Source organism: Scyliorhinus canicula, chromosome 18 (genome assembly GCF_902713615.1).
Source record: "Scyliorhinus canicula chromosome 18, sScyCan1.1, whole genome shotgun sequence".
Taxonomy (NCBI): domain Eukaryota; kingdom Metazoa; phylum Chordata; class Chondrichthyes; order Carcharhiniformes; family Scyliorhinidae; genus Scyliorhinus; species Scyliorhinus canicula.
The window spans coordinates 26,150,735-26,163,091 of NC_052163.1; the positions used below are offsets into that span (position 1 = coordinate 26,150,735).

The 12,357-nt window shown below is 40.6% G+C and overlaps 1 protein-coding gene across 2 annotated transcripts in view; it reads left to right on the plus strand.

Annotated features, from left to right (window-relative positions):
- Positions 1 to 11,487, plus strand: part of slc38a10 (solute carrier family 38 member 10) — a 143,116-nt gene extending 131,629 nt beyond the window's left edge. For both annotated transcript variants that reach the window (XM_038778263.1, XM_038778264.1), the window contains exons 14-16: positions 1,370 to 1,507; positions 2,575 to 2,742; positions 7,094 to 11,487. In XM_038778263.1, the coding sequence (XP_038634191.1) occupies positions 1,370 to 1,507; positions 2,575 to 2,742; positions 7,094 to 8,313 (1,526 nt within the window). In that variant the 3' untranslated portion in view covers positions 8,314 to 11,487. The remainder of the gene's footprint in view (positions 1 to 1,369; positions 1,508 to 2,574; positions 2,743 to 7,093) is intronic.
- The last annotated feature ends 870 nt before the right edge of the window (positions 11,488 to 12,357 follow it).

Consider the following 12,357-nt stretch of genomic DNA (forward strand, 5'->3'; position numbering starts at 1 on the left):
CTCCCTCCTCGCCATGGTGCAGTGATTTCCCTGATATCTAACTCTCCTTAAACTGAAATCTGCACTCGCTCTTAACTCCCCTTCATGCAAAGCCATGGGAAATCAACTGGTATATTTAAAAGAAATTGCAGCAGCCTGTCTTGGCTTTCAGTGTTCCTATTTGGGCTGTGCTAATTGAATTAATCCATTCATCTAATTATTTCCTGCAGAAATTGGGCATTGCCTTTTAATGATAGCTGGCTTTTCTTTGACCAAAAGTATTTAGTATCCGACCTGATAGCAGAAATGGTTTTCTACCTTAATTTGCATGACTTAAATTTCCGCTATGCAGCTAACGTCAGCAAACTGGCATCCTTTATTAAGTCTTGGTTAATCTCTCTGTGGTCGGTCAAAAAACTGAAGTTGTGGTGGTGGGGGGAGAAATACTTGATTCAGCCTACCTACTGTGGCGATGTTGAAAGGGAATAACAGTATAATGTCAATACTGTTCTCTACGTTTTTATGAACGGCGTTTTTATGTCGTCTTTATCATATTTCTGGCATCAGTAGCACATGTGGGCAGCACGGTAGCATTGTGGATGCCAGGGTCCCAGGTTCGATTCCAGCTTGGGTCCCTGTCTGTACGGAGTCTGCACATCCTCCCCGTGTGTGCGTGGGTTTCCTCCGGGTGCTCCGGTTTCCTCCCACAGTTCAAAGATGTGCAGGTTAGGTGGATTGGCCATGATAAATTGCCCTTAAGTGTCCAAAATTTCCCTTAGTGTTGGGTGGGGTTACTGGGTTATGGTGATATGGTGTTGACCTTGGGTAGGGTGCTCCTTCCAAGAGCCGGTGCAGACTCGATGGGCCGAATGGTCGTCTTCTGCACTGTAAATTCTATGTTGAGACTGTCATCCGTGTTATGCCTTTTATATGTCTGTCAATTTTCATCCCAATTCATCCCAACTTTCTCTTTAAAATTCACCAGACAAATTGCACGGAAATGTCTCCATAATTTCCATTCCAGCACATTCCACTGACAAATTCAATACAGTCTCATCTAAATTTTCGTTTTTAAAAAGTTGTGAATTATATTTTGGCCACCACAGGAAAGTCACTAATATTTGTAGAGAAGCGCTATCTAGCGACAGAAAAATTGGAACGACAGACTAATGGCTAGAATATCTGGCCAGATCTTGCATACCAGTTTTATATTCACTGCACTGAATTTATGAAGGACGTTGAAGCCCTCTAGTGTTTGGAAATTGTTCTTGCAATTGACTAGGGAGAAAAAAACAAATACTGTAATAACTATTATTTTAGACAGATTCGTGTTCTAGTGCTGTTCTAACCCAGAGTTGTGTCATTAACATGATCACCCTGCCCCATTAAGGTAACAAGAGGGATTTGCCCGGCCTGGAAAATGTTGGTGCAGCTGAAGTGCCACAATCGCATATCCGTGATGTGAGGGACAGTGAAAATGCAGTTTTAGAAGAAAAGCAAGATGGAAAGCCAGCTGAAGGAGGAGAGGGTGAGTTGCGGCAGAAAGTAGGTGGAGTGCCAGATTTGTAAAAAAAAAGATATTGAAATACTTTCTGGTTATGGTGCAAGTACAATAGCCATTGTCTCAGTTGTCCTCTAATCCGTCTGTCTCTCTCTCCCTCCACGGGCTTCCTTTACCAGTCTTTTAAGAAGTACTTATCAATGGAACATCGCTGCTCTTTTGTTAAAACTGCGCTTTCATGACATAGGTTGTTTTAGTTCATAATTGCACAACACAATGAAGTGACTTGTGAAAATCTCTGGCCTGCAGCATATTTCACGTGCACAAGGAGCAGAATGCACTTCACTAATCAATCCAGTATGTGGCTTTCTCCGTTCTGAATCGTAACTCAACAGAGCTGAACAAGAAATGAAACTGAAAGCTCAGTTCCAAAGTCGTACTGCAGAGTTAATTTGCATGTGTTGAATTATTCTATCCATTTTGGGTCTTTACCTTTTCTGATTTAAAACCCACACCTGCCATGCACCTTTATTATTTTAAGTGATGTGGTCCACAGACTGGCAATTTGCAGGCAGAGAGTGTGTGTTCTTTGCTGTAGAATAATATCTATAGTTTGGTTGCTGTGAGGAATCATAAATATAACCCCATTTCTAGCCATATCTTGAAACAACATATTATAATCATCCCACCAGATTAACTGAGTGGGCAGCATGTACTCTCCTGTGAAATGCTGATGAATTTCTTACATTGTATTATTAGGCCTTGAATTAAATTTAAGACATAATGTTAACATGCTTGTATTCTCTCTCTCTCTCTCTCTCTCTCTCTCTCTCTCTCCTTCCACACCCACCCACCCTCAAACAAAAAGGGAATAAAGAACAATTGCACTTTATGTGCAGATCAACTATGATCAAACTGCAAGGCCAAAAAGGAAAGAGGGCCTATTCCCATGTTTCTAAAAGCTATCTAATTTATAAATTATGCATAAATTTATAATTGAACAATTGTGTAGGTTTAAAAGTGTAGAGCAAAAACACGGCTATCACTTTTTCTGGAAAAATGCTGATTTTGTGTTGACCCTTTTTCCAATGTAGATGGTGAGAAACATATGGATCATATAGTTCTACTGAATGTGATTAAAGAACAGCAGGAACAGCAGAAGCGGCTTTTAGATCAACAGGAGAAACTGTTAGCTGTTATTCAGGAGCAACATAAGGAGATCCACCAGCAAAAGGTGGATGATGAAGACAAAGGACAGCAGGGTAAGAGTCACGAACATAGAACAAGACTAAGAAATGCTTTATCATGAGAATCACTACTTCAATGGAGAAATTCATCGAGCATTCCTCAATCTTTGGATCACATTTGCTGATTTATTTAATGTAAGGGAACAAGGTTGAGACAAACCATTCAACTTCTTCATTGATGTCACACTTGCCAAAGTTGCTTAATATTGTAAAGAGGAAGTGGTAGATTCCACAGCATTGGAAATCAAAAGTCAAATTTACTAGGTACTGGAATACATTTGCCCATAACTTCCTGGCTCCCAAGCATCAAATCTGGGGATACACCCCAAAGATGTGCTGGGAAATCCCTCTGGGACGTTCCAGGTCAGGATTTACCCAGCAATTGTTCAGAAGCACAAACTTCCCTGAAAAATTGTGCTGCGAGTCATCTGACAAAGCGATTTGAATCATTAACATTGGATGGCTCTGCCAGTGTTACACTAATAGCTACTCTGAAAGAAGCAGAAGAAATAAAAACACTTCTAACTTCAGCATAACAATTTTAAAGATCCAGACTGAGCTCCCAAGGGATCGCCCGCACCCCCACCGCCTGCCCAACACCCTCGTGATGCCTGACCCCTCTGCCCATGTCCAAACCCCCACATCCCATCTGCTTGCCTTAGACACTTACTTCTTCCTGGCCTGTTGTTTTTAATTGGGCCTTTAAACTCACCTGCTTTACAGCAGTTAATGCTGTAAAGAGGAGGGCGGAGCCTCCTTTGCTCCACTTCTTATACATTTCGGCGCTGGAGCCGAGGACCTGCTATACTGCCTGGATCGCACCCTGCCTGAGATGGGAACGTCGGGCGAGGCAGGCCCTTAAGAATTTTAGTCCAGGTAAGACGATACAGAGTGGCAATCTGACGCTGCTGATCACTCGGAGGAAGTTATGGTTCATTGTAATACAATATATTTTCATTTAAATAATCGGCCATTAGTGTGTGATCTTTTTAGAACAGACATGAAAGAGATGATGGAATTTGCAGTATATTATTAGCTTGCAATTATATATTGCCCATGTGCATTCACTGACCATTTTCTGTAAAAAAAAAGAGAAAGGTAATCATTGATATTTGATAAATTACAATAAGTACACTGAACTCGGAAGTTTATTGCAATCAGTCTAATTTAAGTGGCATCTTAAAATATATAGTGATAATGCTAGCAAGAATATTTCTTAATTATTGGCCAGCCGTGTTGCATAATGTGGTTTACCATCCGTCCATTATCATAATTTCTCGCCCATCGTTTGTCATAACCATCACATCAAGATAACCATGGAGGGAAACATTAGTATTTTGTAACATTATGACTGCTCATATCGAAGTATCATACACATATTACCTTAGTTCTTTTTGAACAAGATGTATTTGAAATGTCTTGTGGTAGCTTCCAACATTTTAACCTTTTTTGATTGCTTCACAACTTTGCGGTATGCTCCATCTTTAGCTGTCGTTTGAGCTAATCAAATATGCACCAGTTATCTGCTCACGTGATCAGGAAGCATTTTCAGTTAGTGGCATAATTTTAAGCAATAGCTAGGTAATGGATATACCTGTAATGGAACTACTGTATAAAGGAATAGTTTGAAAACGTAACCCTTTTGTCTGAGTAGATGTTATTTAACCACTGGGGTTTGCCGAAGCTACACATGACTAAAAAATGAAAACATTAGGTTTGTTTTTGGGAAAGCAAACCATTTGTAACAAATTTTCTGAAGGTGTAAGCGGATAGTGGATGATAAAAATGAAAGGAATCATGAGTACATGTGAATATGTTTGAAAAGTTCCTGTAAAAGTACCGTAAAATCTTACATGACCCATCTGTACCAATCAACTGAGGCTCTCCAGGGCAGCACGGTGGCGCAGTGGTAGCACTGCTGCCTCACGGCGCCGAGGTCCCAGGTTCGATCCCGGCTCTGGGTCGTTGTCTGTGGGGAGTTTGCACATTCTCCCCGTGTTTGCGTGGGTTTCACCCCCACAACCCAAAGATGTGCAAGGTAGGTGGATTGAACATGCTAAATTGCCCCTTAATTGGAAAAAATGAATTGGGTACTCTAAATTTAAAATAAACTGAGGCTCTCAAATGGTTGAACTAATTAAGTGCTGCTTCCCCAGACGCCTCCTGAAATCTTCAGCCATTCGTTGCTGTTTTAAGCTGCACCTGAAATTTTCACACCAGCCAACTCTCAACACCCTTAACACAATAGTCTCATGTTGCCCAGGAGTCGGTATGTACGAGCTAGTTCTGTATTCATTGGAAGGGACAAAACCGGAGAGGATCGGCAACCTGAAATTCTTGCTGTCACAGTACATCACTGGACGAATCTTGGACCCAGTTGTTTATTAGTGACATTGATGAGGAATCAAAATATACTTTTAATTTTCCCCCCAATCTTATCCACTTTTCCTGCACCTTTCTCCTCTTTGCTTCCCCTTTCCCCTCCCCCACATCTACAGTTCATCCTCTGATGTTAGTTTCCCTGCTGTTAGACCTTTCACATCTTTTGTCCTCTCTGGGGACTGCCATTAGCACACTTTCCCCTTGGTTTCTGTGGCCATTAGCACCCGGTTTCCCTGGGTTTCTGTGGCTATGACTCATCTTTCATTCTCACTCCACAGTATAAATATTTCCCACTTTCACTGTCTGTTAGCTTTGACAAAGAGTCATCGGACTCTAAACGTTAGCTCTTTTCTCTCCCTACAGATGCTGCCAGACTTGCTGTGATTTTCCAGCATTTTCTCTTTCGTTTCAGATTCCAGCATCCGCAGTAATTTGCTTTTATCCAGTGAGGAATCATAATTGTCTGTTATTTGCAGCTGTATAAAAATTGACCAGATGTGTTGAGGTTTTATCCACAGCTTTATTCCTGAAGCAGATGGGTGTTTGGTAGCATGCTGTATTAGAAAATGTTAGTAATGTGTACAGGTACAGTCTTTTTAAGCTGGTTCAATGCTAAACTGCCGAGAATCTCCACAATGTAAGATTGTCATTGTTGAGGCAAAAGGTTTTGTTTGGCCCAAAGGAATAATGCGGATCTGGAATGTACTAATGCTGTTATTTGGAGTATTGTACATAATTCTCCGTGTTTATAAACAAGTATTCACAGGAAGGCTACAAGGCAATCCTACTTGAGGGTCGGTTAGATCAGTTGGCTGAGCGGCTGCTTTGTGATGCAGAGCGACGCCAACAGAGGAGGTTCAATTCCCCTATGGGCGGAGGTTATTCATGAAGGTCCCGCCTTCTCAACCTTACCCCTCACCTGAGGTGTGTTAACCCTCGGGTTAAATCACCACCAGTCAGCTCTCAAAGGGGAGAGCAGCCTATGGTCCCTCTGAGATGGTGGCAACCTTTACAGTCCAAAAGACTTCTGGAGACGTATTTTCTCCCTTGGGAAAACCGATGGGAGGTTCAAAGCTATGGATGGATTAGTTTATTGTCACGTGTACCGAGGTACAGTGAAAAGTATTGTTCTGTGTGCAACTCAAGCAGATCATTCCGTGCATGAAAAATAATAGGGCAAACATAAAATACATAATGTAAATACATAGACACAGGCATCGGGTGAAGCATATAGGAGTGTAGTACTACAAAGTAGAGAAGATGTGTGAAGAGATCCGTTCAGTCCATGAGAGGGTCATTAAGTCGTCTGGCAACAGAGGAGAAGAAGCTGTTTTTGAATGTTAGTGTGTGTTCTCAGACTTTTATATCTCCTGCCCGATGGAAGAAGTTGGAAGAGTGAGTAAGCCAGGTGGGAGGGGTCTTTGATTATGCTGCCTGCTTTCCCCAGGCAGCGGGAGGTGTAGACAGAGTCAATGAATGGGAGGTGGGTTTGTGTGACAGACTGGGCTGTGTTCACGACTCTCTATAGTTTCTTCCGGTCTTGGGCTGAGCAGTTGCCATACCAGGCTGTGATGCAGCCAGATAGGATGCTTTCTATGGTGCTTCTGTAAAAGTTGGTAAGAGTCAATGTGGACATATACCAAATTTCCTTAGTTTCTTGAGGAAGTATAGGTGCTGTTGTGCTTTCTTGGTGGTGGCGTAACGTGGCTAGTAAGAAACTGAGCTAAATTTAGGTCAACTAATATTGTAAACTTGGAGAATAGACTGCCATCAAGTGCCATAAATACTGAATCTGTTGACTGTGCCATCATATAACTTACCAGATTTCCGGATAAAAGCAGAGCTGGGAATGAAATAGACATTTCTAAGAATAAATGTGGAATTGTGTAGAGCTGTGTCAGTTATTTTCTCATGCCTTGGCTTTTGTGTGTTCCTGTAAAACATGTGCATTACCTTTCCTTTTTTGTTTTGTTTATGTCTATAGGCAATGAACAGACAGGTGAAGAAAATGAAGATCATGTGAAAAATGTTGACTCTATGAATGGGCAGAAGGCAGAGAAACCTAATGTCATCAATGCTGTTTCCTGGGGTGATGCTCCTAAACCTGGTCAGGATCTACCAGTTGCTGACCACCAAAAGGATGGTATTGAACCTAAAAATGCTTTGCAGAAAGCTCGGGGAAATGTACCAGAAAACCAGAATCATGCTCGAGACTCCAGACAGGGTGGTGAAGTTGAAGTTAATGTTGAAGCTCACCAAGTTTTCCCACACAATAGAGACAATTTTAAAGAAGTCATCCAAAAGGTTGGGTCTTCAAACCTTCTCTCAAAAGGCAGGGATGGTGAAAGGGTGCTGTCACAACATGATGCCGAAGTCCCAAAAGTTATTCTAAATGATGGAGAAAAATCTGTCCGAGAACATAGACTTAAAAATGCAAATGCCCCCTTGGAGAACGAGGTCAAAGTTCAAAGGGAAGGACCCGTTGCTGGAAATAGAAATCCAAATGTCCCAGGTAACGGGGCCAAAGTCGCAAAGAACTCTGAAGATCTCGGTATTAAGACAAAATCAAAGGATGAAGTTAATAAGATTGAATCTGAAATTGAGAACAAGCCTTTAAAAGCTGAACAAGTACAAAAACCTGGGAGTGATGAGAAGAATGAGAAAGTGAAAGTTGGGGCTGGAGATACATTTCAGGAAAAGCCAGGTAGACACATTGAAGACCAGAACAAAAAGATCCACTCAGATGTGAATGCAGATAAAGTTCCCAAAAATCAAGGAGAAAATCTTATCGACAGAGGACAAGAGCCTGATGTAAGGAAATTTGAGGAAGATCCAATGAAAAGTCAGAGAAAAGAGCAGGTTTTAGATGAAAACATTGACCGTCAGCATGTAGACCCAAATGCACCACTGAAACACAAGGAAGGGGACCCCAACCAAAAGAATGGTGAACCATACAAAGATTTGAAACTTGATGGAGGTGGTGACCTTCGTAGAAGAAAGAGAGACCTAAGGTCAAATATGGATGAAGGCTATCAAGATGACAACGGTAGATTGATCATCAGCCTTGATCCAGTGCCAAACTTTAAAACCGATAATCTCCGAAGTGCACTGGCGAGTCAACTTAAACAGGCAGCCGGAGCATCATTCCAGATAGTTCAGAGTCGCAAGATAAAGCAAGTGACAGATATAGAAAAAGATACGTGATTCAACTAACCTGTTTTCCAACCCATTGCATTTCCAGAGGAAGCCTATTTGAAGTTTGAATAACATGTCTCCTGGATGGTATTAAGCTACCTTGGTGTCCTATATGCAGCTAGTACAGTGTCACGTCTGCATTGCATTGTCTGAACAAATTCCACTTTAATCAGATCAATTCAATAGGACTTCAAGATGAATTCTGAAATAACAGTCCAAAAGAATTCCGAGAAAGACAAATAACTATCAGAATTTAGTTACCTGCTGAAATAATGGATATTCTACAAGCAGATTAACCAGTAACTATCTGTGAAGCTCAGTATACTACTTGTACTGAAAAGCTTGTTACCATAAAGCATTGCACATCCAGGAAATTGTAAAGGAAGTGTCTGTGAATTACAGGAAACGGCAGTTCCTGTCATTCTGTGCATCTGCAACCAGAAGCCACCAAGAATGAATGAAAATGACTTTGCTGTTGGGATTCTGGCAGTTAAATGTACCTTTGATTGTATGAACGTCTGTTTCAAACCTTGGAAATGCCATTACTGGTGTCTTTTTCCTCTCAGGGCAACATGCTGTTTCGCTGTAAACAGGCGCTTTTGTTGTATGGATTTTGAAATGGTTGTTCATTAGGGCAGTTGATTGTATATTTTAATGTAAAGATTTATAGTTACTGCCTAATTTGTTTACATGTGTGCACGAGAAAACTAACTCCTAGATCTACACGTAATGGCTGATATTTTCAAAATTTAATTTCAAACATTTAAATTTTTCCTGCTAAAATAAACCAATTCAGCACCTTACGCATTCTCTTGCTGTATTAATTCTAAGTAAGCACATTGAATTTTACTGTAGTTGCACCTATAGTAATTTTGACACTGTGAACCCTGACTAAATTATTTGACGTGATTTTTTGCACATTGTCTCTCATGAACTGTTAAAGATTCAATATTTAATTGTGGCCTTTTAGTTAATCTCTTTGTACAGTGTGCTCATAAGCAAAACTGTAGGTCACCTGTAAGCCCACAAAATTGAAACTAGTTAAGACCCAGTATACTTTTAAATCTAGAATAAGATTCTCTACACAGTGGTTTCTCCCCTCCCCCGGTCATTTGTACAACACATTTTTATTAATATTTTTATAAAGAATTAACTTTTTAAAGTTGCCCTTATAAATTAACCTCCGTCTGGCTGCCATTATTAATTGTAGTTTGAAAACTTCTCAAATCTGACTGACCACGAGATTCCATGAGACTGACCACAGCTATCCAATAAAAATATATAGCAATTTAAGTGTCAGTGATAGTGATAGAACATCAACTGTTCACATAAGCGTAAGGGCAGCAAGGTGGCTCAGTGGATAGCACTGCTCCCTCTCAACACTATGGACTCGGATTCAATTCCAACCTTTTGGTGACTGTGTGGCATTTGCATGTTCTCTCCGTGTCTATGTGGGTTTCTTCTGGGTGTTCCAGTTTCCTCCCAAAGATATGCAGGTTAGGTGGATTGGCCATGCTAAAGAATTGCCCCTTAGTGTCCCCAGATTTGCAGGTTTGGTGGGGTTATGGGAATCGGGCAGGGGAGTGGACCTAGGTAGGGTGGGTGCTCTTTTAGATTTAGTTGGGCTGTTCAAATAATTCCATGCTGCTGGTGCCACTGAATAATTCCCACTTGGAGATCTCCCATAGATGTAATTTAGTAGTGTATTAAAAAACAAATTACGACCATCTAATGTTGAAAGTAGCCAGTTTATATGAACTCTGCACACTTGTAAATAATAGTATTAAAGCATATAGTATGATGTGTTCTCTTGTGTGGCTTGGAATAGGCAGTAGTTTTTCAATTTGAGGACTGTCTTTGTCAGAATATCAATTTTATTTATGAAAATTGATCAGGACTGAGTACTTGGTTATTGTAAATACCCAAATTATTGTGGCCTAAACGTAGTCACTATTTTTGCAAATATTTTTAGGCTATTGACTTCCAATGATTCTCAACTGTCTAGCACATCACCAAATCATAAACATAACTATTGGCTGAATTTGTCTTGGAAAAAAAATATTTGCGTCCTATTCATATTTAAGTTTTGTAATAGCTGGTATCTGGTTGCTACCAGTGCCCTAAGGGATCAAAGGTTAAAATCATCCATGCACCAATTACTTTTATTTCTGCCTCATTTTAAATGTAATTTAAGTTGATACGTGTTTTTCTGCATTTATCTTCCAGAAACATTGCAAAACTGTAGAGCATCTGTTGTTATCATCAGACAATTAGTTAGTTTACTTCTAAATGAAACTGTATTCTGCACCATCTCAATAAAGAGGATGAGTCTGCACTTAGACCCTGACTTATGCTGCTTAAGCTACCTGATGGGAGATGAGCAGACACTGTATTTAATGCCTTAGCCTCTGGAACTCCTTGTTTCCTGTAGATAAGTGCCTGAGTTCCACTTGATGCCTTCTCTCAAGATCCAGCCAAGTCTTGTGAACCCATCACGTGGGAGTGTAAACTATACTTCTTACTGCAGAATTCAATAAGTGCTGAAATCTGATTCCCAAATGGTTCCTGGTATTTGTGATTGAAATGTCTCAGATTATTTATCCCCTTTTCTTTAACCTTTTTGCTATTTAAGTGTTTTATTGCTTTCAAAATGCTGTATTGGGTTAAAACAATAATGAAGACATTGATCAAATCAAAAGTTGAAGGGCAAAACTTAAAGCCAGTTTGTTACCTCACCTGAATTTGATAAAGTTTAGATTGCGTTTTTCCCAATCCTCTTGAAAGATGCTTACATTTTCATCCAACCATGCTTTTTAGAATTGCATATAATTTACTGTACTTTATATTAAGAGCTTTCTCCAAATGCTTGTAGTTAGGTCCAGTGTGAAATCGCAGCATCACTTGAAGCTGCATTCCTTTGTCAAGTTGATTCATCCTAAATCAGGATTTTTCTACAACCAGTCATCAAATTTAGTCCAAGAACCTGCAAAATAAAACCGGATAATGAAGGTGGACTAAGCCATTGGCAGTTTAAGATGGGGATAACATACTGATGAGCTCACTCTTAAAATAACATTCCAAATGAATATTAGCTACAGACAGAAAATGAAATGCAGATGCGCTCTGTATTCTGTCCTCCTGTTGTAGATGGTTGGTTTAACAATAAAGTGCAATTAATAAAAACATCTTGCCTGGAGTTTTCTTTTTTGTATTTCATGGGAATGTTGCTTTAGGATAAAAGCAGACTTGTCGCAAAAATGTCACTGTGTTATCACCAGAAGAACTCTGGTTCATTCAGCAATTTTTATTCAATTAATTTGTAGTGTAAGAATGACATACAAACAGCCAAATGTGGAATAAATCATATACTATTCATAGTGTTGATCATATACAAGTCATAAACTATGCATTTTCATCCATATATTTCTAGCTAGTCTATAATCAAACATCACTGAAAATTTTAATGATTTGAAAGTCATGTTTCCTGGATTCTCCATATCCATATTTGAAAATACAATAAAAACAAAACCATCACTTCCGGTTGCGGCTATGCCTAGGTCGGTTGCACGGTTGGCAGCTCCCGACGACAACGGACTTTTGGGCCCTTGTACGGAGCTCCAGCAGCACTTGGATGACGATTCCCGGTGTGGGAAGGAAACAGTGAAGGTCCCCCAGCACTGTATGGAGTGGACCAGGAGTGGGGTAGTCAAAAAAGCGGCTTTGGAGAAGAGAGGAGAATGGGCGCGAAAAAGCAAGATCGCGGATCAGGCAGCGTGGGCCTAGAGGTCACGGGAGCAGCAGGAGTTTCTTAGGAGCTGCTTCACTGAGCTAAAATTGGCGATGCTGGCCCCTACGAAGGCTTCTATTGAAAGGTTGCTGGAGACCCAGAAGATGCAGGGGACGGTGATCAAGGAGGTGCAGCAAAAGGACTCTGACAACGAGGATGAGATTTTGGGCCTGGCGGTTAGAGTGGAGGCGCACGAGGCCCTGCATAAGAGATGGCAGGAGAAGCTGGAAGACCTTGAAAATAGGTCAAGGAGGCAGAACCTGCGG